At 46.0% G+C, this 24,381-nt stretch overlaps 1 protein-coding gene across 4 annotated transcripts in view; it reads left to right on the top strand.

Annotated features, from left to right (window-relative positions):
- Nucleotides 1-552: 552 nt before the first annotated feature.
- The window catches only part of SLCO1A2 (solute carrier organic anion transporter family member 1A2), a 37,821-nt gene continuing 13,992 nt past the window's right edge, over nt 553-24,381 (top strand). Inside the window, exons 1-7 of one of the 4 annotated variants that reach the window (XM_077935283.1) lie at nt 553-685; nt 13,789-13,896; nt 16,495-16,636; nt 17,752-17,884; nt 19,489-19,595; nt 21,654-21,800; nt 24,012-24,110. In XM_077935283.1, the coding sequence (XP_077791409.1) occupies nt 13,849-13,896; nt 16,495-16,636; nt 17,752-17,884; nt 19,489-19,595; nt 21,654-21,800; nt 24,012-24,110 (676 nt within the window). In that variant the 5' untranslated portion in view covers nt 553-685; nt 13,789-13,848. Of the gene's footprint in view, nt 686-873; nt 896-6,718; nt 6,831-7,097; nt 7,217-13,788; nt 13,897-16,494; nt 16,637-17,751; nt 17,885-19,488; nt 19,596-21,653; nt 21,801-24,011; nt 24,111-24,381 lie in introns of those variants that run through there. The other 3 variants (XM_077935284.1, XM_077935282.1, XM_077935281.1) reach the window with 3 other exon arrangements.

The raw sequence follows: 24,381 nt of genomic DNA, 5'->3' as shown, positions 1-24,381 counted from the left end.
GGGATTCTCTGAATCCTCTGACTTCCCTCCCCCCCATTCCTGGTTCCCTAAATTTCTTACCAACTGCATATCATTTCTACTCCAATCTTTTTCTAACCTCATATTTACTATACTATTTCTAAAATTACAAGTGTTCTTAAAATCCTGCCAAAGTATTTATCTGTTTACAATACATTTGCAAAAACATAATAAACATTTCCCATTCTTGTTAAAATTTATTGTCATCTTGATTTCTGAACTTTCCAGTTAGTTTCGCGATTTCAGCATAATCCATTAATTTAGTTTGCCACTCTTCTTTAGTCAGGACTGCTTCTTCTTTCCATCTTTGGGCTAACAGCATTCGAGTGTGGTACCTATTTATCTACTTGGACTGGCATGCTTTCGAACTGCTAGGTTGACAGGAACTGGGACGGAGCAACGGGAGCTCACTCCTTTGCAGGGATTCGAACCACCGACCTTCCAATCAGCAAGCCCAAGAGGCTCAGTAGTTTAGACCACTAAGCCAGATTGGCATTATTTACTCAGCTAGAGAGAAGCAAGTTAAAATGTGAGGCTGCAAATATTTGACAGAAGCCTATCATATAATGGCCGCCACATGCTAGTTAATTTTCAACACGTTGGGAAATAAAAGATCAAAGGCAAAATCAGGAAACATCATTCCACATGTTCCTAAACAGTCACAGCGGTAAGTGAATGACAGCATCTGTTTTACTAAAGATCTTGAGTGTGGGTTTGTTTTAATATTCAAGTGGGGTTGCTGACAGAGTAGGAAAAAGGGCCATCTCAGCTCTTCTGCCTTTGACTGTGTCACTTGGCGTGCAGAAATCAGAAAACGGTGCAGCTTGCCATGGTGTGGAGATGAACAGGAGTGCCTGCTAGATTTCTTCATGCCAAGGTGCTGTTGCAGGTTTCGTTACACGGTCTGGTTAAAAACTTGGCAACCCTGTTTTTGAAGGGTTCCATCTGCAGTGCAAAATGTACAGACTCCTGCGGGTTCTGGAATAAGTGATGTTTCTGCAAATTGATTCTCTTGCTCTAGGCAGGTTCAAGCTATACCGGGTAGCACTGCCAGGCCTAGGGCATGCCAACCGCACCTCCTTGTCGCTTGTCTCTTTCCCTGTTGTCGACTTTTTCAGGTTGGCTCCATCCATCTGCTCAAAGTGGACTTGGATAGGGTGGAGGGGGAAAGAGGAGCCAGAGGGGCTTGAAATTCACCAAAATGGGGCAGGTTGGCAGAATATGGAGGGGGAGAATCATGACAAGTCCCCTAGAGACCTAACCCTGGTTTGAGAGCAGAAACAGTAAGAGGTAATCAAATGGATTTCCTGTTAAATGGCAACATATGAAGGCGTACTTGATTAACTAATAGCAGTGATCAATTTACATGTGACTTACCCATATTTGTTTTGAAAATTTTACAGATTTTATCTGTGTTTTAGTAGTGGTTATTTCACGCGCGCACACAAAATATTTTTGCAGATTACAGCTGTGTGTTATCTACAGTGTACACTGCTTACGAGAGGTCTTGATTAGGCAGCTTAGACAGTGGTACCTCGGGTTACATATGCTTCAGGTTGCAGACTCCGCTAACCCAGAAATAGTACCTCGGGTTAAGAACTTTGCTTCAGGATGAGAACAGAAATCGTGCTTTGGCGGCAACAGGACACCCCATTAGCTAAAGTGGTCTTCAGGTTAAGAACGGTTTCAGGTTAAGAACAGACCTCCGGAACGAATTAAGTACTTAACCTGAGGTACCACTGTATAGCTTTGCACATAAAACAGTGATAATGAGATTATGACAGTCTACCACATTTCCCTTCCCTTTCTTCTGTCGGTGGAGAGGTGGGGTGAGGGAAACATATTTGCCACACCCTACACCCCTGGAAGAAGAGGAACCATAGAATTGTAGGAGAGACGTTACCTTCTATAGGGGAGCGGTCTGGGCACCACATGGGGGGAGTTTGCCCAGTAGGAGAGAAGTGACACTTAGGCTATTTAAGCCTTCTTCGCCCCACATTTCCCCCTCTTTCCTTTCTGGACACCCACCCTCCCACCCTTTCTGCAGTGTGGGGTTTGCTAGCTACCCTTTCTTTTAGGGAACTGAGTAGGAATTTTGGGTAGGGACACAGATTGCCTTGCACTGGAGAGCCAGTGTGGTGTAGTGGATAAGAGCAGTAGACTCCTAATCTGGTGAACCGGGTTTGCGTCTCCGCTCCTTCACATGCAGCTGCTGGGTGACCTTGGGCCAGTCACACTTCTCTGAAGTCTCTCAGCCCCACTCACCTCACAGAGTGTTTGTTGTGGGGCAGGAAGGGAAAGGAGAATGTTAGCCGCTTTGAGACTCCTTTGGGTAGTGATAAAGCGGGATATCAAATTCAAACTCTTCTTCTTCTTCTTCCTTGGTTTCACCTACTCCGCACTGCTGAGTGCTTCCCATCGGGCTGGAGTAAAGGTAAAGGTAAAGGGACCCTTGACCGTTAGGTCCAGTCATGGACGACTTGGGGTTGCGGTGCTCATCTTGCTTTATTGGGCAAGGGAGCTGGCGTACAACTTCCGGGTCATGTGGCCAGCATGACTAAGCCACTTCTGGCGAACCAAAGCAGCACATGGAAACACCGTTTACCTTCCCGCTGGAGCAGTACCTATTTATCTACTTGCACGCTGACATGCTTTCGAACTGCTAGGTTCACAGGAGCAGGGACCGAGCAACAGGAGCTCACCCCGTCATGGGGATTCGAACCGCTGACCTTCTGATCGGCAAGCCCTAGGCTCTGTGGTTTAACCCACAGTGCCACCCGCGTCCCTATCAGGCTGGAGTAGTGTATAGAAATTCAGCTGACTGGCATTTGTTCCAGGCAGGTGAGCGGATTTCAGATAATATGGGGTCAATATCTGAGTCATTTTGGGGGTTTGGCCTAGTGCGCGCATCGGGTTGAATGTAGGCCAATGAACCCAAGGTCTATTCAATGGAAGGGTGGATAGGAGTTTATCAAACCTTGCTGTGTGACCATAGCAAGCTGTTACCTGGCTCAAGCAATGGGAGTGATTGGATCCCTCATTTGCTTCGCTCACATGCCCAGACTTGTTTGGTGGACTCCTTGTCCTGGTTATGTTGACTGGCAGATCCTTCAGCTGTTAGGTGGTTCGAATCCCCGCAATGGGGTGAGCTCCTGTTGCTCTGTCCCAGTTCCTGCCAACCTAGCAGTTTGAAACCATGCCAGCGCAAGTAGATAAATAGGTACCGCTGTGGCGGGAGGGTAAACGGCATTTCCATGCGCTCTAGTTTCTGTCACAGTGTTCTGGAGCAGTTTAGTCATGCTGGCTACATGACCCAGAAAGCCAGCTCCCTTGGCCTGAAGTAAGATGAGCGCCACAACCCCATAGTCACCTTTGATAGGACTTAACCATCCAGGGTCCTTTACCTTTTTTTAAAAAAAAAAAAACATTTAATAAGTATAACCTGTTTCCCCACATTCGTGTTGCCCTGCATCTTCTTTCGATGTAATGGCAATAGCTGTTCAGTGGTACCTTGGGTTACATACACTTCAGGTTACAGACTCCGCTAACCCAGAAATAATACCTCGGGTTAAGAACTTTGCTTCAGGATGAGAACAGAAATTATGCTCCGGCGGTGCGGCAGCAGCAGGAGGCCCCGTTAGCTAAAGTGGTGCTTCAGGTTAAGAACATTTTCAGGTTAAGTATGAACCTCCGGAATGAATTAAGTACTTAACCCGAGGTACCACTGTATTTAGATGGCAGGTGAAAATGTGCTTCTTTGTCCAGGCTTTTTGGAACCTGAGGGCGTTGATGTTGGTTGGAGTTGAGACTTAGGGCTCAGCTATACAGCTGCAAATATAACGTTTTAAGCGTGTTTTAAGTGCATTATACAAATGTGACACTAGATGGTGACGGTGAGCTAATGGCAAATTCAATATATATTTTTTTAATTTATTTTTTTAAGAAGCATTTTCACAACATTTTAAAAAAATATATATGTCTAGACTCAGCCTTAGTGTTCCTGTTTTGCCATGGAGGGATGGTTCTCTTTTATGTTTTGCATTATTGTTTATATTATACGTGTTGCTGTTAAGCTGCCATGCACTTTGAGCTGCAGGAAGGAGCAGGGGTAGAAAGACTCTGATAAAATAAATAAATATTACCAGTAGCCAGACCAATTTCTTTCTTTCCTTTCCGTTTATTATATTCATATTCTGCCCTTCTTCGCAAAGTTGCCCAGGGTAGCAAACACAAAAAGGTGTGTATTGGAGTGGAGGGATATAATACAATTTAAAATATTGTCATAAGGGGCTCAAAACACAGCTTTCCATAGTTATATAAACAATCACACACAAACAGAAAGTTTCCCAAGAGCTAATGCGGCTCTTTGAGCAGCCAAAGGTTGACACCCCTCCCCCTTGCTGTAGACTGAGGAAAGCCTGCAAATAGGTTCCTTAACCTGGTAGACCACGTTATGAGTTCTGCACAAAGGGGTGCAGCGGCGAATACAGGTGCTCCCAGACTGGCAGTATTTTGCTGGAAGGATTCTGGGTCATCCTGGAACTTTAGGTTTGCCCACTGGATTAAAGCTCTGCTGCAAAGTTCAATAAACTTGCTTGGAAAAAAGGGAAAGAAACAAACTTTTTGCCATTTGGAAAAGCGATGGGGAAATGCACTGCAAAGTGTGGGACTGATGAATGATTAACAAGAAGGTTTGTAAAAAATAATAATAATTTGCAAGCAAATCAGTTTGAGTTCAGGATGCAGGGTGATGGTGCTGCAACTGCTCTATAACCAAATCAGAATGAGCGCTCAGTAAAGACCAGACATAAGGTAAAAAGGTAAAGGACCCCTGGATGGTTAAGTCTAATCAAAGGCGACTATGGGGTTGTGGCACTCATCTCGCTTTCAGGCCGAGGGAGCCGGCGTTTTTCCACAGACAGCTTTCCAGGTCATGTGGCCAGCATGACTAAACCGCTTCTGACACAACAAAACACTGTGACAGAAATCAGAGTGCACGGAAATGCTGTTTACCTTCCCGCCACAGTGGTACCTATTTATCTACTTGCACTGGTGTGCTTTCAAACTACTAGGTTGGCAGGAGCTGGGACAGAGCAATGGGAGCTCACTCTTTCGTGGGGATTCAAACCGCCAACCTTCTGATCAGCAAGCCCAAGTGGCTCAGTGGTTTAGACCACAGCACCACCCTCATCCAGACATAAGGCCTCTGCGGACTTGTGGTTGTTTTGAGGGTGGCTTCTGCAAAATGCCATTGACATCATAACAGCACAGCAGCGGTGGATTTATAATGGACCGTCCACACACACCATTCTGCTCTATTAGTTGTTCTGCGATGCTTCCCCAATTTTATTGCATTATTGCTGTCAGAAGGGGAGCTATAGCACAACCAAAGCGAAACAACGGAAAAACCTGGAACATTTGTGGTGGGACCATTTTTAGGATTTCAGCACAGGGGTGTAGTGTGGTGGTGCCTGAGGGTCATGCCCCTGGGTGCACAAATTTTGAGGGCGTGTGAACCCGGCGCCCCCAAGAAAGTGCCCCCAGTGCAGTGTGGCCCTGTGCTCTTCTCTGCCTGCCAAGGGCCACATTGACCAGTCAGGTTCCCCCCCCCTGTGTGGGCGGGCAGACGGTTCAGCTTGGCCCCATTTTGCTCCAGTGGGGGTGAGGTTGTTCTGGCAGTGGCAACCCCCTGCCCGGTGCCTGCAAACCTGCCCTGGGTGCCAGCAATGAATGCTATGCCACTGTTTCAATAGGAAGCTGCAGGACATCATACCCCAGTCTGAAATTAAACAGCATGTATACAACCATTTTTATGGGATGCGGGTGGCGCTGTGGGCTAAACCACAGAGCCTAGGACTTGCCGATCAGAGGGTCGGCGGTTCGAATCCACACGATGGGGTGAGCTCCCATTGCTCGGTCCCTGCTCCTGCCCACCTAGCAGTTCGAAAGCACGTCAAAGTGCAAGTAGATAAATAGGTACCACTCCGGCGGGAAGGTAAACGGCGTTTCCGTGCGCTGCTCTGGTTTGCCAGAAGCGGCTTCGTCATGCTGGCCACATGACCTGGAAGCTGTACGCCGGCTCCCTCGGCCAGTAAAGCGAGACGAGCGCTGCAACCCCAGAATCGGTCATGACTGGACCTAATGGTCAGGGGTCCCTTTACCTTTATACAACCATTTTTAGCAGATGCAAACAGTGTTTTAGGGTTTTGTAAAGTTTATTATTATTTCATTTTATAATAAAACAGAGACAAGAGTTGTAAAAACCGTATTGAAAGCAAGATCATGTATGTGCCCTGATACCATCATGAAAAGGATGCCTGGAGGAGTCCATACTGGTGCCCATTCAGCTGCTGTTGGACTCCAACTCCCATCATCCCTGACAATTGGCCATGCTGGCCGGGGCTCATGGGAGTTGTAGTCCAACAGAAGGCACCATATTGGTTGCCCCTGGACTCCCAACTGCTGTGCAAGCTTTATGAAAGCAAAGCAAAGCAAATGCTCAGTTAAACAGTTCATCTAGAGGAGCCAGTGTTCATTATCTCAGTTTCACTGTGTACATATTTTTGCCTTTAATGAGCACATCAGTGCAACATTTTGGATCCTGTTAGGGGTTAATGGCAGCCGACTGGCCAGAACTCAAGGTAATCAAAGACCTGGAGGGATTAAAATTGTTTAGGGAATTACCCAGGACTCAAGTCTTTTTACAAGCTTAGCTGAAAAAGGAAGAGAGAGCAGAGGAGACATTCAGGTAGTGTGTGGTCCGATCCTGGTCTGAAATGGAAACTGAAGCCAAGATGAGTGATAGCATCAAGGTAGGCAATCCAAGGTTGTGCCTGGTTTATTGTCTGAAACGCACTTGCAAGAATAGAGAGGAGAGCTGTAAAGAGAGATATGACCATGTCTTGAAATGGGGCAGTTTTCTGGGTTATTTATGTTGGCTCAAGGTCCCCCTGTTTCTTGTTTCTTTCTCCCGCTCAGCAGGTCACTGCTGAATATAACAAAAGTTTCACTTAGACTTCTTCTAAGAAAGAAGTACATTCAGTCCTGTTCTTTCGCCCCGTGGTCTTGGTTTTGTGTCTCTCGTAAGAGATCCTTTCATTGCTCCAAAACGGCAATGGCTTCATCCCAAAAGAAACTCCGATATGGGTTAGATTTGAGGAGAGAAGCCAATGGATTTGCCACTAACAGGATCACCGAGGTATGGATAGCAATAAAGCCATAAAGATGCCACAAGACGGAAAGAAATGGGAGGGAAGATCAGAATTGTAAATGGGGAGAAAAGTCATCTAATGGGAATGTTAAAAATAAACGATCAGAGCTTTGGGTTGATGCAGAGATGGGAAGCTTGCTTAGCGCAGGGAATATATGACGTTACATTTATCTTACAGTCATGAGGACTTGAAGAGTCCTTTTTCAAGAAACATTTTAAAGAATGTTGGGATTTGCAAGATTCTAACACACACACACACAAAGCCTTTAGGTTGCATGCCATCAAATCCTAGATTGTAGCATGTTTTGGGTTGTTTTTTTGTTTTAGTTTTTTTGCTGGCTCACTTTGAACTAACAGATCAAGCGATTAAAAGAGTCGCACTGTACAAGCATTCTGAAAATGCTGCTCCCTTTAATGACTGAAGAAACGTCCAAAATAATTGTGTAACCAGAAGTTCAGGGAAATAAAACACCTGACGTTCTTTTAAAGCATTCCTTGGCACGGAGCTCGCAGGACTTTTGTGTATTGTATTTTCCGGCAAGCAGATTTTCATAACCGACGCTGCAATGGGGATGATGTGTGTGTGTGGCGGGGGATTGGGGGCATGATATCTCTCCCGTGTTGCACCTAAAACTTTCCCTAAAGGAACAGCCAGCGCTTCCAAATCGCAGCACTCGGTTTGTATATTTAAGGGCACATTGAGTTAACTAGCAAAATGCCGGTCATCATTTTTGTGTGTGTGCATGCGCATGTGTGTAAAGGGGTCTTGAAGCTGCTGAGAGGCAAACTGTACACCTCTGCAAGGCATTGCCATAGAATCAGAAGATCACAGCACCATAGACAACTTTTTGCACATCAAGGATGGAGTTTGGTACTATGACACCTTGAGCTTGCGCAACATTTGGTGCTCCTCCCCCCAGTCCTTGCACCCTGCCGGGCTTTGGGAAGGAAGTGTGAGGGCTCTGGCAGGGTCTTAGAGGCCACTGACCTCCTTCCCAATGCTGGGCAAGTATCACCTGGGCTTTGGGAAGGTGGACTCTAGGACCTTGACAGAGCCCTCACGCCTCTTCCCTGTAGCCAAGCAAATGCTTCGCAGGTGCCCTCTCCGCTCGGCACTCAGTGTGGGCGAACTGGTTGTGCTGCCCTAAAATTACCTCTGTGCTCAGTGTGGGGCCTTCTATGCATGATGGAGGAATGGCACCTCTAATAAACAGCTGTTCAGACGGCACTTAAATATCTTGAGTGAAGGAGAGCTTTGCCAAACAGCTCTTAGCATAGGACATTTTGTCTGATGTTTAACCAAAATCTGCTTCCTTTTATGGCTCCCACCTCCATTTGCCCTGCTGCTTTCCCTCCGGGAAACTTGATCTTTAGTGCTGAATTGGAACAAACAGCAACCGGGTTTCCCTGCAGATTGCTGTTAGTTCTGATTTAGCGCTAAAGAATGGGTTTCCCAGGGGATGGTGGCTGAGCAAAGGCAAAACCACTTGACCCATGTATAGAAAGTGGGAGTCAATGGGAAAAAGCCACTTTCTAGGTGTGGGACAAGCCCATAGTCCCCACCCATTGAGCCTAAGCTGGAAAAGGTTGCCCACCCTAGTGCACAGTGCAGATCTTTCAACTACGACCAAACTGTTATGGTATGTGTGTAATATTTTGATGGTTTCCATTGGGGAGAACAGTATTGCCCTGCTCTCTAAGCATTTCCTGGGGCAGCTCTACACTATCGGGAAGAGAAGGTACCAGTGGAAGCCAGCACTGCCCTACCAATCTAAGTAGCTGGGCAGGCTTGCCTAAACAGAAATAGTTTTAGCAGGTGCCAAAAAAAGAGTACACCTACCTGTTGTCAGTTGGTGTTGTGGACTGGCTGGATGCAGAGGAGTTGTGGAAGGAACCAGCCGGGGAATCCCCCAAGGGACGAAAGCTCAGAGCCTGGAGATTGGTGGTTAGAGAAAGAAGAGTTGAAGAGGTTACAGGGTTTAGTGAGCAGGGAGAATCTGTGGCAGAGAGAAGTCCAGAATCAGAAGATGAAGCAGGAGAGGAGGGAAGCCAAGAGGCAGAGATGAGGCAGGCTGCTGAAGAAGCCAGGGTGTCACCCCCTTCTGCTGCGACAATCTACCCTTCCTGCCCCCAGTCTCTCAGAACCAGAAGAGGTATGAAGAGGGTTGAGCAGAGACAGACAAGGTAAAGAAGTCTCAGGTTGCTTGGGAAGGAGTTGGGGGAAGAGGAGACTTAGGGAGCTGTGGAAAGTGAGGTTCTTCAGTCCTCGCAACTGCTTCATTGAAGGCAAGATCTACTGGGAGGATTTGCTATGCCCATCCGGCCTGAGCTGTTTTGTTTCTTTGAATAAAGAATTAACTTCACTGAGACCTTGTGAGTTATTGCTGACCTGCTCCTAACTCCCGCCTTGACAGTTGGCAGGGAGTCCCAATGTGCAGCTGCTGCCACATGGAAATATTGATTCTTTACAAAGCCAGAGCAAGTATTACTTGGCACCTGCAACCAGCTCTGCAGATTGAAGCGGTCGAATGGGTAAGGTAAACTGGTCCCGAGTTGCTAAGAGCTTCACATACTGATAATAACACCTTGAACAAGCAGCTGTCTCTCCTGCAAACCAGCAGACCTTCTCCCCAGAAATTGGCACTGCAGTCTAAAGTTGCTTTCAGCCGTCATCTCTCTTTCCTCCTCTCTCCTGTCTCTTCTAAAGTGGAAACTATTGTTTGACAAACCTAGACAGCATCTTAAAAAGCAGAGACATCACCTTGCCAACAAAGGTCCGTATAGTTAAAGCTATGGTTTTCCCAGTAGTGATGTATGGAAGTGAGAGCTGGACCATCAAGAAGGCTGATCGCCGAAGAATTGATGCTTTTGAATTATGGTGCTGGAAGAGACTCTTGAGAGTCCCATGGACTGCAAGAAGATCAAACCTATCCATTCTGAAGGAAATCAGCCCTGAGTGCTCACTGGAAGGGCAGATCCTGAAGCTGAGGCTCCAATACTTTGGCCACCTCATGAGAAGAGAAGACTCCCTGGAAAAGACCCTGATGTTGGGAAAGATTGAGGGCACAAGGAGAAGGGGATGACAGAGGACAAGATGGTTGGACAGTGTTCTCTAAGCTACCAACATGAGTTTGACCAAACTGCGGGAGGCAGTGGAAGACAGGAGTGCCTGGCGTGCTCTGGTCCAGGGGGTCACAAAGAGTCGGACATGACTAAATGACTAAACAACAACATTGTTTGATTCTCATTCACAATCCTGTGCCCTCCCCTTCCCATCACCCAGCTCTGATAGGTATCTCATCGCTCAAACTCAACACACAGATGGCCAACTAACTCCCAACCATTAGCTCTCCTCCCCTGACCATTATAGGCTATTATCCTCACAGCAGGGTTATGGGAAGCCACCTCACATCTTTTTCAGGGGGATCTGAAACTTCCCCACTTCTTTTCAAGGAACGTAATTGAGCCTAACCTTAAATGAAGCTATTTCACTTCCTTTTCCTCTTCTTCCTACGTCAAGCAGCACCCAGCAAAAAGAAAAGCCAGCAGAAGCCGTTATGCTTTTGGACTAAATAAGAGAATGAACTTGTATTGTTGAGAGAGGGGAGAGAGAAGATCTCAAATGTATTACCTGGGTCCAGAGATGTATGTGGGTTTTGTATTTGAATCCAGAATAAAGAATCTTGGTGTGCTTATTTAGGTAAGAATCTGCAGGATCAGGGACACGGGTGGCACTGTGGTCTAAACCACAGACCCTAGGGCTTGCCGATCAGAAGGTCGGCAGTTCGAATCCCTGCGACGGGGTGAGCTCCCGTTGTTCGGTCCCAGCTCCTGCCCACCTAGCAGTTTGAAAGCACGTCAAGTGCAAGTAGATAAATAGGTACTGCTCCGGCGGGAAGGTAAACGGTGTTTCCGTGTGCTGCTCTAGTTCGCCAGAAGTGGCTTAGTCATGATGGCCACATGACCTGGAAGCTGTCTGCAGACAAATGCCAGCTCCCTTGGCCTATAGAGCGAGATGAGCGCACAACCACAGAGTCGTCTGCGACTGGACCTAATGGTTAGGGGTACCTGCAGCATCAAGACATGGAGAAAATAGAGCCGTTTCAGCAGTGTACATGCTTTGAAGCTCAGCATATTTCCTCTCTCTTTCTGGGTGATGTGCAGAGGGTCTCTCTGCACATATCAAGATTAGTGATGAACACACTGAGCCCAGTATAATTTGCAATGTGCCTGTTGAATTACAAATCCACTGGCATAAACTTGGGTGGAAATTAGGAACAGAGAAAGCTGCCTTATACTAAGCCAGCCTGCTGTCTCATCTAGATCAAGATTCTTGTGAGTTTGGACAGGATGTGTTTGTGTTGGGCTGTATGCCTCAGCCCCTTCTAATTCCTGAATCCAGCAAGGGTTAAAATCTAATGAAGGATGCAATTGTTGGAATCGCCAGGCCAGCTCCTTGGTGACTTAATGGTCCTCTAAGTATGGGTTGTTAGGGTAACAAAGGAAGTGGCTTTGTGCCAGAGGTGTGTGAGAGAGAGAGCTGGACTAGAAGCAGGATGCAGGCAGAAAGCTGAGCGGGAGAGACATGTTTGATTTATGCTTGAATCCAAGGCTGTGGCTCTGGGAAAAGCAACACCTTCTTGGGGCCTCAGGGTCTTCATAGGCTAAGGTTGTATATGTGTGTAAATAAACTATATAGCCTAAAAACACTACCATCTCCCTCATTCCGGGGAAACCGAATCCCGGGTAACTGCCTGGAAGCTCTGGAATTGTAAACTGCCTGGAGATTGGGATAGCATGCAACAATATTCTGGCAGGGTTTCAGACAGGGGGCACTGTCCATCGCTGAAGTTCCACTGCTGCAACAGACCGATGGAATGCTCTCTTCATCATTTGCCCCTTCCACCCTACCAAATCAGTTCCAGTTTCTGGGACCCTCTGAAGTAGTTTGTGGAAGCAGGCAGCAGGAGGAGAGCAACTGGAGGTCTCCTTAGGCAAACAAAACTCTGCCTTCACAGTGTTAGATGCAACCCAGCCTGACCTAGAGATGCTGGAGACCTTGAACTTGAGACCTTCTGCTATGAAGTTATTTGTTACCACCAGATTTCAAAGTGTCTGAATTATTGCACATCACCGAAGTGCATCTGGGGAATGTGGCATGCACAATGCAACATTCTTTCCCAACACATGCATCGCGGTATCATGGCATTTTATGTTCAGTTGTGATCTCATGTTGTTTGCTCATAATCTCATTGTTTCAAACTAAGAATACGTTTTAAAAAATAATTGGATCAGGGCTCACAATGCTTTGAAGAATTATGAAACTACTAGAGTTGACTTATGAATGCGCTAGTTTTTGAGTAGCATCATTAATCAATGGGTTGTCACTGATGCTAGTGGCACTCAGAGTAGATCTATGGAAATAAATGGATATGGACAACTTAGGTTCATTATCTTCAGTGGGTCTGCTTTGAGTAGTTGGATACAGTGGTACCTAGGGTTAAGTACTTAATTCGTTCCGGAGGCCCGTGCTTAACCTGAAACTGTTCTTAACCTGAAGCACCACTTTAGCTAATGGGGCCTCCTGCTGCTGCCGCGCCACTGGAGCACAATTTCTGTTCTCATCCTGAAGCAAAGTTCTTAACCTGAAGCACTTTTTCTGGGTTAGAGGAGTCTGTAACCTGAAGCGTATGTAAGCTGAAGCGTCTGTAACCCGAGGTACCACTGTATAACCCAATGTGTTTAGCTATATATCTCTATTTCCCTATATTGTCATATTCAGGAATAATGATTTGATTAGTTTACTTAAAGGATCATTTTACTCCATATGTGTCCACACAATCACTTTGATCTGCAGAATTGGCACTTTTCCAAGTGAGGCCCTGAGGACTGGCTGTCTTCCTTTGTAGCTTATAAAAGCAAACCAACATTGGTGGCTGCCCTTTTTACTACAGTAAATAGTTCTGGTATCATTCCTTCTAGCTGGAAGAGAGCAGTAGTAGTCATGCCCATTTTTTAAAAGAGTCAAGCCAATGACCAAGGAAATTGTAGACCTATCAGCTTGCTGTTAATTATGGGTATTTATGCATGGACCAAGATCAATAGTTTCTCTATGTCCTACGTACATCAGGTGTGCCTAAGAGCCCAATCATATGCATGTTTTCAGACATCAATCCCATTGATTTCACAGCAGATTATTTCCAGGTAGGTAAACTGAAAGCACCATGCATCCATAAGCAGTTTCCTGTATATGCAAGCTGTCTGACAGATGAGTCCCTGTTGCTTATCGGGAGGGAAGATGTGGCAGGGAGGTCATCATAGTGCAAACACACTGGCGGGAACATTGGATTGGCTTCAATGATGGGTTTGCACCTCGCTGACTTCCCTGCCACCTCATCCGACCCAGTAAACAATAGCTACCCACATGCAGGGAATGTAGTCTATTAGCTGTGTACCCCACCACCCCACCTGCAAGCTATTTTTGCATACTACTCTATAGTATTTTTAAACTTAGTCTTGTTATGACCAGTACACTTCTTTTCATTTTTTTCCTTTAAAAGGATGCTGGGACAGATACAAATAACCGCAAGGAAGAATCCACAGCCGATTCAAAAAGCACAATGAAAGGAGCTAAGGAGCCATCTATATTCTGTATGAGCAAGCTGAAGGTAAGAAAAATGCTATGACTCTTTTGTTGCGGATGGATCTGCGCACACCCCTTGAGAAAGTTGTTGAGCACCTAGGAAGATTGGTTGACTTTCCTTTTAATCCTGTAAATTAATGAATACTGACTCTTGAGTTTCTGCCTCCTTTGCAAAGGAAAGGTGCCCCTTGCGTAATTTACACACAGATGGTTGTGTGACCATTATCCAAATACCAGAGCACATAGAAATTGGAACCAATGGCATGTTAAAGGGGAGAAAAGCAGACGTCTGTAATCTGCCCTCCTATCTCAATTAAGCAGCATGAAGCAGAACAGTCAGTGTGGGCTAGATAATCCAAGAAAACTTGCAGTACTCAACTCAAGGATTCTAATTTAAGATACTCATTAACAATTCAAGAGCAAAGCAAGCGAGGAAAACGGTAATTGTATTAACATAAATCAAGCAGTATTTGCTAACCAGCCCTTACACTGGATAGGTAAAGGTAAAGGCAAAGGGACCCCTGACCATTAGGTCCAGTCGTGGCCGACTCTGGGGTTGCGACGCTCATCTCGCTTTATTGGCCAAGGGAGCCGGCGTACAGCTTCCGGGTCATGTGGCCAGCAGGACTAAACCGCTTCTGGAGAACCAGAGCAGTGCATGGAAATGCCATTTACCTTCCCGCTGGAGTGGTACCTATTTATCTACTTGCACTTTGACGTGCTTTCAAACTGCTAGGTTGGCAGGAGCAGGGACCGAGCAACGGGAGCTCACCCCGTCAGGGGATTCGAACTGCCAACCTTCTGATCGGCAAGCCCTAGGCTCTGTGGTTTAGACCACAGCGCCACCCACATCCACCCACAAACATTGGATAGATCAGGAGTGAGGAACTCTTCTCAACCAAGGGCCACATTCTCTGATGGGTAACTTTCCCATGAGCCACATGCTGATTGTGGGCAGGGCCAGAGGCAAAAGTTGGTGGAACCTTGGCTGTGGTTCTTCTTACTTTATATGGTAGGCTGGTCCCATTGGGACCAATGGGGTGGAAGGCAGGGAATAGATGGAGCCAGAACCAATTGTAGATGGAGCCACCTCAACCTAGTGTTGCCTGCCTCCTTTACATGGTGCAAGACTGAAGCCAAGACTATCCCTGCCCTAGACTGGTTGTAAGTAAGACGGCAGGTAGGCATAGGCTGGATTTACTTGTATAGTATAAAAGTTGGGCTTCTAACCATTTGTGTCCATAAGCCTTAGTTCATCTTTTAATCCCCCCCCCTTATCCTTTAATTTGTTTATATGAGAAAACCAGAAGAAGGAGCAAAGACCACAGTTTATCCGGTTTCCTTAAGGGCACCGCTTCTCGAGATTTAAGTGCTTGGCATCAACTCCATAGGCATGGGATAAAGGAAGAGAAGGACAGCCGACTGAATTGGGTTCTGGGTGTCAGGTTTATGGTCTGTCTGTGGTCCCAAGCAGAACTAATGGGATTAAGGCTTATCAGTACTGGATTTCCATGGCCTCTTTAAGCCTTGGGATTAAACATGACACTGTTGTTTCTCACTTTGTGTCAAGTAGACCCAGGGTCGTTCTCAGTGTCCTATTAGGGAGGACAGGAAAGGGGGCAATATAACACAGAGAGAAAGGGTCAATCAGACTCAGAGAGGAGAGGTAATTTTGCATGCACACATGGAAGGGGGCAATCACACACATGGGGAATGAAGCAATCACATACCAAGAAAGGGGCAATTTCACATACGCCTATGGAAATTGTTCACATGCACAGAGAAAAGGGCAATTACATACACATGCACACTCACAGAGCTTGCCAACTGTCAGGAGCAGGTCAGCAATAAAGCCACGGCTGTCAGTGAAGTTAACTTTTTATTCAAATAAACCCTGTGGTCACAGCAACTCTTCCCAGTAGGTCTTGCCTCAAGGAGACAGTTGCAAGAACAGAAGGACCACACCTTCCCAGCACTCTCGAAGGCTCCTCCTCCTCAGGCTTTGTCGCCTTATCTCTCTTTGCTCTGCTCTCTTTATTCATCTTCTGGTTCTGGGAGACCCGGGAGGAGGTGAGCTGGTCACACCAGGAGGGGGAGATTCCCTGGCCTCTTCAGCAGTGTGCCTCCTCTCTGCCTCTTGACCCACCTCTGCTTCTGCCTCTGCTTCTGAACTGCTCTCTGCCGTAGCCTCTTCCTCCTCACTAAACCCTGTTGCCTCTTCAACTTCTAACATCTCTTCCTCCCAGTCTGCTCCCTCTTCTCCCTCTGGCTACTCATTGTCTGCCCCTGGCTCTAAGCCTTCTTCCCCTGAGGGTTCCCCACCTGGTGCCTCCCACCACTCCTTTGCATCCATCCAGCCCATGACATTGACCATCAAGATTTGCAAGTGTTGCAAGATTTGTGTGTGCATGTGCCTAACCCCATTCCATTTGGCTACAATTGGATGGAGTCAAGAGGTGAAGTATGTGAATATTCATGCCTCTCTCCATACCTTTCCACCCTAAATTACAGGATAACATTTATGCCAGCCTTTCACCTTGCAATTTCAAGAGCTCGACGATCTTTGAATCCACCTAACAAGGTCCTGTTGTTGATTTAATGAGTTCTCCACATTCTCTTCTAGGTCTTTCTGGTGTCGCTATCTTTTGCTTATCTCGCCAAGACCATGTCTGGGGCTTACATGAACAGCATGCTCACACAGATTGAACGGCGTTTCAACATCCCTGCCTCGTTGGTTGGTGTGATAAATGGAAGCTTTGAAATGGGTACGCAAGTGAAAAGGTTGATGAGAATTCAACCATAGCTTAACAGGCACGTCTAAATGCATAGAAAGACCAATCCAGGAATAGTGGAATTCTTTTCTCCTGGCAAGGTCCACATCCCTTGAGTTGCAACCTGTTGAGAGCCACATGCCTTTGATTGGCAGATAGGTGGAGCTAGAGACAAAAGTGTTCTGAACTATCTAGAATAAAGACCACTCTGTTTTTATCTTCGCCATGGCTACCTTGAATTCCCAAACTTACGCAAGTCTTTACAGAAGTAAACCCCATTGAGAATGATGGGGGATCACTCTCAAAAGTACCATATTTTTTGCTCTATAAGACTCACTTTTTCCCTCCTAAAAAGTAAGGGGAAATGTGTGTGCGTCTTATGGAGCGAATGCAGGCTGCGCAGCTATCACAGAATCCAGAACAGCAAGAGGGATTGCTGCTTTCACTGCACAGATATTGCTCTTGCTGTTCTGGCTTCTCAGATTCAGAATATTTTTTTTTCTTGTTTTCCTCCTCCAAAAACTAGGTGCGTCTTGTGGTCTGGTGCGTCTTACAGAGCGAAAAATACGGTATATGCAGGGTGTATAAAAAGATTAGTACAACAGACCAACAGAGCTACTGTTCTAGAAAAGAAATGAAAGCTCACTTTAGTGAGCTACATGCTAGGACGGTGCAACTCAGAAAAGCCCAACCCTGAACTGAATTGAGACAATTTGGGATGAATCCAGATCAGGTTGAAGAAAGCCTGGATTGTTCTGGAGCAGGCTGGATTGACCCGAATCGATCCAGAGTGATTCAACGGCTAGTAGCCACGATTGTTATGTTCTTCATCCACAGTCAAAGGCAGTATGCTTCTGAATATAAATTGCTGGAAACTGCAGGAGGGGAAAGTGCGCTTGCACTCGGGTCCTGCTTGCACACAAGAAACAGAATCCCCATCCTGGATCCCACAAGATTGTGGAGGCAACTTCAAGGGGAGCAATTGGATGAGGTGTTTAGGGCAGCCAAATAGCTTGGACTGCCTTTGCCTAACTCTCCTACTGAGACTCGTGGGACTGAAGAGTGAATAACTTTGGACGGATGATAGTCTATGTTCTCTATTTCCACAGGCAACTTGCTGGTGATACCCTTTGTGAGCTACTTGGGATCAAAACTCCACAGACCACGCATGATTGCTATTGGTTGCATAGTTATGGGTTTCGGATGTTTTCTGATAGCGCTACCTCATTTCTTGATGGGAAGGTAAACCCCATTACTCATACTTCCAAGGTATACCTGTCTATCTGCTCCTGTTGGAACCTTGGGCTCTTCTCCTTGAAATAACATTGAATATGCAACCCCACCCCATTTATCCCATGCACACCTGAACATCAAATTAAAGGGGAAGAATTAAGAAATAAATCTGCAGAAGCAGTTAGTAAGGGGCCTCTGATTAATAAGATTTTAATTGTAATGTCAGTGTTTTGATGGTGAGAGAGTTGTATGTATATGTATAAAATCAGTGTAAACATTTAAGAAATACATTTGCAGATGTTATTAGAAAGGTATCTTTAATACGAGTTTTTTTGGGGGGGAAGTTGTATGCTTGTTGGTATCCGTCTCTCTTGAGAGCAATGGATTGCGCTCTCCGGGTTGAAGACAAACCGTTGCAGAATCACAGCACCTGCTGTGGTTGCAGAGACTGGTAACTCACCACTGCTGCCTCCCATGTTGTTTTTGCTGCATTAGCAGCACAGAAGCAGTTTGATCATGGAAGCAGAGAGAATGAACAATGTCCCAGAACGCAGCACATCACGAGAGAAAACACCGTATTGGCCAGAATATAAGCCACACTTTTTTCCCCAAATTCGGACTGTGAAAAGTTAAAGTGTGGCTTATATTCAGAACTGAGCTCTGCACACACACCTTCTGGCACTACCGCCCTGAACAGGGGACGGGGCAGCCAGCACCGGCTTGGGGAGGTAGTGCCAGAAAGCAGGGGCACAGCGTGGTCGGAACCAAGCGCTGGCTTGGGGAGCAGGGCGCCAGCCACCCCCCATTCAGGGCAGTAGTGCCGGGAGGCGGGTTGCACCCACAAATAAATATTGAATTTTAAAGTTGCAGCTTATTTGTGGGTGCATCTTATATTCGGGCCAATACGGTATATGGAATGTTTGCACATAATGCAGGGAGTTGCACAGGTGGTTTCTGAAGGCTGATGCAAAAGCATGTGGAACTACCAACAGGTCATTGCAGCCAATCATCCAAAGGGATCTTCTCAGTTTTGCACCCCCTCGATTTGGCACCCTATGGGGGTAACTGCCCACGCCATCCTAAATGCAGTGCTGGTTTTACCAGATAGGTTTCCTGGAAGATGGGCACCTGAGCACAGCTGATCAGTAAATCCAGTGCTTTTTTTCTTAAAAAATGTTTAAGGGTCCTCACATTTTGACTCAAGAAAACCACCATTTTATAGTTCAAATCGGGAAAAACAAATACAGTAAATGGACAAAAGTACAAAAATTCACAAAATGTTTAGGGGTATGCGTCCCCCCAGAAAAAAAGTACTGGGTAAATCTATATAAAAGGATGCTACTCTCATCACCCATAACTACTGATCTGTTTCTGTAATGTGTAGCCACAAGAACATTGGAAGCTACCTTGCACCCAGTCAGAACACCGGTCTATTTAGCTCAGTATTATCTGTTAATGACTGGCAGGAACTCTTCAGGGCCTGAGACAGAGAATCTCTCCCTACCTGACCTGGAGACACCAGGGAATGAACCTGGGACCTTCTGCATGCACTGCAAATGGTCTGCAACTGAGCCACATTCATTTCATGTGTACATTTTATTCTGACTCCACAGGTACCGCTATGAAAACTCTCTTTCTGTATCTGAAAATTCTTCAACCATAGCTGTTTGCCTTGCAAATCATAGCCAGTTTTCCATGGTGACAGAACAATCCGCAGAAGGTGAGGTTCCTTCCTAGAGTCATTTCTCACTGTCTTTCTTTCTACTGTACAGTGGAACCTCGGGTTAAGTACTTAATTCGTTCCGGAGGTCTGTACTTAACCTGAAATTGTTCTTAACCTGAAGCACCACTTTAGCTAATGGGGCCTCCTCCTGCTGCCACGCCGCCGGAGCACGATTTCTGTTCTCATTCTGAAGCAAAGTTCTTAACCTGAAGCACTATTTCTGGGTTAGCGGAGTCTGTAACCTGAAGCGTATGTAACCTGAAGCATATGTAACCCAAGTTACCACTGTATTGCCTTTGTAGATGCCAGCTTTTCTTGTGTTTTTGTCGTGTTTTTGATGCCTACTCTACCTGTGTCTAGGGATGGCCAAATCTGCCATTTTGGGTTTCTCTCGTTTTCTCCAGCTTTTTCCAGTCTTCAGCTGAGCTCTCCACATTTCTACATCCATTTGCTTTTTTAATTTTTTTTAAAAATGTCCTCATGAGAATCCAGCATTTTTGTGCTAATTTCTCCTGCTATACATACACATGTTTGTGCACAATTTTGCCTAATGTAAACATTTTGGACAAGCCATTTCCCCTAAAACAATGCATTGTTGTATGTTATAGTCACTGATGTATGCATTTATAGGCACACTTTACCACAGTAAATGCATTTTTGAACATATCACTTGGCTGGAAAACTGCCCTGCAAAATTCAGTCTATTGTTTCAGAAAATGCGAATTTGGTTAGGTCGACTTTAAATGAGAACTGAACCGTATTTCTCACCTACCTTCTTGTGTGACTGGTGGCTGAGAGTTGGAATGGGTGTGGGAACAGACAGTGCCATAGCACCAGCACATATATTTTCCTTGTGTGTGATTCAGCGGCTCCACTGCAGGGCTCAGGATATTTTTCCGCCTGAAGATTTAACCCCATAAAATAACTCAGACACTCCAAGTGTCCTATTTTTCAGGGACAGTCCTGGCTTTACCAGAAGCCATCCCATTTTCTGATTTGATCCTGGAATGTGCAGGTTTTCCTTAGAACGTTCCTATTTTCATCGGAGAAATGTTGGAGGGTATGGAGTTATGCAACCCCTGAGCCAAGGAGATATCTGAAGGGACCTTTAGATATCTGAAGGGAGTTTTTTTTAAAAAAAATTAAATGTTTAAAGCTTTGTTATGTTTTTATATATGTTGGAAGCCACCCAGAGTGGCTGAGGGCAACGCAGTCAGATGGGCAGGGTATATAAAATTATTATCATGGAATAGAACGTCCCTATTTTCATTGGAGAAATGTTGGAGGGTATGCTAAGCCAATGGAAGCCAGATTGGCAGTGACCTCCTTAGGAGAGAGATGGAGAAATTGTGGCTTCAAGACGCCCCTGCACTCCAACTGTCACCAGCCACAGTCAGCATGGTCACTGGTAGTAGTGGTAGTATAATAATAATAATAATAATAATAATAATAATAATAATAATTTATCATTTATACTCCACCCATCTGGCTGAGTTTTCCCAGCCACTCTGGGTGGCTTCCAACAGAACACTAAAATACAATAACCTATTAAACATTAAAAACTTCCCTGAACAGGGCTGCCTTCAGATGTCTTTTAAAAATAGGATAGCTGCTTATTTCCTTGATATCTGATGGGAGGGCGTTCCACAGGGTGGGAGCCACTACCAAGAAGTCCCTCTACCTGGTTCCCTGTAAACTTGCAATGAGGGAACAGCCAGAAGGCCCTCAGTGCTGGATCTCAGTGTCCAGGCTGAATGATGGGGGTGGAGAGGCTCCTTCAGGTATACAGGCAAGAGATGATGGAAGTCCAGCAACATTCTGGGAGGCCACAGGTTCTCTGCTTCTGCCCCAGCACAAAAGGGAATGGGGGAAGTAAAACAATATGCAGAACAATGCACAATCAGCTGATTTAACTTCTGAATTCAGGGACAGGAACGACAGGAACGAGTCACCTTGCCAGGAGCATCTGGTTACGGATGAATGGGGAGCATTAAAGTATTTCATTACCGGCAAAAATCCTCCATGGAGATTTTCCTTTCTTTCTTTTATGCCCAGAATGTCGAAAACAGGCTGGATCCTTGATGTGGGTTTTTGTGCTGGTGGGAAACATCATCCGGGGAGTTGGTGAAACTCCCATCGCTCCTTTGGGGATTTCGTATGTGGAGGATTTCGCAAGGACAGAAAACTCTCCTTTCTACATCGGTAAACCTGAAAAAGACCCATCCTCAGTATTGTATGTTGGATTTAAAAATCAAACTAAGCTCTTAGATACACTTGGACTACATGCACGGCATACATTTTAAGCACAAAGATGATGCTTTAAGTAACCATAAAAGGTAAAGGTACTCCTGCCCGTACGGGCCAGTCTTGACAGATTCTAGGGTTGTGCGCTCATCTCACTCTATAAGCCGGGAGCCAGCGCTCTCCGCAGACACTTCTGGGTCATGTGGCCAGCGTGACAAGCTGCATCTGGCAAGGCAGCGCAGCACATGGAACGCCGTTTACCTTCCCGCTGGTAAGCGGTCCCTATTCATCTACTTGCACTTTGACGTGCTTTCGAACTGCTAGGTTGGCAGGAGCAGGGACCGAGCAATGGGAGCTCACCCCGCCACGGGGATTCGAACCGCCGACCATGCGATTGGCAAGTCCTAGGCGCTGAGGTTTTACTCACGGCGCCACCTGCATCCCTTAAGCAACCATAGCTTCCCCCAAAGAATTCTGGGAGCTGTGGTTTGTCAAGGATGCTGAGTGTGGTTAGGAGACCCCTATTCCCCTCACAGAGTTTCCAGAGGAGTTGAATCAACCCCTCTTCCAAGGGATCTCTGGGAACTGTAGCTCTGAGAGGAGAACAGGGGTTGCCTAACAACTCTCAGCACCCTACAGTTCCCAGAATTATTTGGGGGAAGCTTAAGGGACGCGGGTGGCGCTGTGGGCTAAACCACAGAGCCTAGCACTTGCCAATCAGAAGGTCGGTTGTTCGAATCCCCGCGACGGAGTGAGCTCCCGTTGCTCGGTCCCTGCTTCTGCCAACCTAGCAGTTTGAAAGCATGTCAAAGTGCAAGTAGATGAATAGGTACTGCTCTGGCGGGAAGGTAAATGGCGTTTCCGTGCGCTGCTCTGGTTCGCCAGAAGCGTCTTAGTCATGCAGGCCACATGACCCGGAAGCTGTACGCCGGCTCCCTCGGCCAGTAAAACGAGATGAGCGCCGCAACTCCAGAGTCGGCCCCAACTGGACCTAATGGTCAGGGGTCCCTTTACCTTTACGGCTGCTTAAAGTGGCATTAAAGAGCTTTATGGTGTGAATTGGTTTCTTCCATAGAGTCATCCTGGCTTTGGATCAAAAGGGAGACTACAAATGCCTTAGAAAAAGTATGTTTTGGGGGATGCTCATGGTGCCGTCCTCTGCTCATTTATTCAGAAGGCAAATCCCACTCAGTGGAAGTTGATCATTCAGAGCAAATGAAGATATACCTCTTTACCCTGGCTTCTAATGCTTGAGGTATATATTGCCATGACCTACCTCATTTTTATCAGTGTTAAGTTGTGTTTTAATGGTGTAACTTGTGCTGGGGCCTCAAGGTGAACAGAGGGCAATAAATAAAGAATACATAAATGTTGGAGCCATGGATGGTGCTTTCCAGCAGATAGTGTATACCACAGATTCTGTGTCGCTTCCATCTCCCAATAGCCAGCCAGTATTCTGTGCACGTTGTGCCCAGTATGCCTGCTTTATATACATTATTTAAACAATGGGCCCCACGTGTTTGGCTAATTCCGGGATTCACCTGTAGGCCAATCAGGGTGCAGATTCACTTCCACCTGGAGCTGGATTGGGTGGCTCCTGTGGACCAGTTAGACTGCTGCATTCTGGATCCTATTGTTCTAGGACCAATCAGACTGCTGCATTCTGGATCCTATTGTTCTAGGACCAATCAGACTGCAGCATTCTGAATCCTATTGTTCTAGGGCCAATCAGGCTGCTGCATTCTGAATCCTATTGTTCTAGGGCCAATCAGACTGCTGCATTCTGAATCCTATTGTTCTAGGACCAATCAGACTGCTGCATTTTGGATCCTATTCAACTCAATACATAACACAGACAAACTTTCGGGTTCCCCCCTTAAGATTGCTTTTGCACTTCTAACCTTTGGGTTCCTCCAAGCCTGCAGTTGCCTCCATTTTGTGCTCCCCCCCCCCCCATTTTCACTATGTAAGGATAATGAGTTCACTTTTAATACAGATGATGATGGTGCCTGGAGGTCTATTTTATATTTCAGTGCTGGTGAGATCCTGCATTGGTATTCTAAAAACCAGTCCTTCAGATGTTGAGGACAGGAAGCCAAACAAATGGCTGCGTGAAATATGACAATAACTTGTTTTTTTATATTCTTCTGCCTCTCCCTCTGCTGCTAGGCTGCCTGCAGATAGCAACTGTCTTGGGCCCTCTGTTTGGTCTACTGATAGGCTCCTATTGTGCCAAGCTGTATGTGGATGTTGGCTTTGTAGACCCAGGTAATGCAATGGAAATGGTCAAAACCCGTAAGGGCTACTCCTGTTTCACGCTTCTTAGGGGCAGGATACCTGGATGGCATCCAGTTTGGGAGGGACAAATCTCTCAATTTCAGATTCTCATTTTTAGGAAGTTCGATTCACCCCATTCTACACACAGGTGCAAATTTAATTTAATTTTTTTTTTAAGTTGCCTGAAAATTTGTGGACATTTATCCAAAGATATGCATTGCTGATGCAATTTTGCCTGGAGTATGCATTTTTTTAAAAAAGT

This window comes from Podarcis muralis, chromosome 10 (genome assembly GCF_964188315.1).
Source record: "Podarcis muralis chromosome 10, rPodMur119.hap1.1, whole genome shotgun sequence".
Lineage (NCBI taxonomy): Eukaryota > Metazoa > Chordata > Lepidosauria > Squamata > Lacertidae > Podarcis > Podarcis muralis.
The sequence above is the reverse complement of the archived record's forward strand: the minus strand, read 5'-3'. Positions and strand labels throughout refer to the sequence as shown.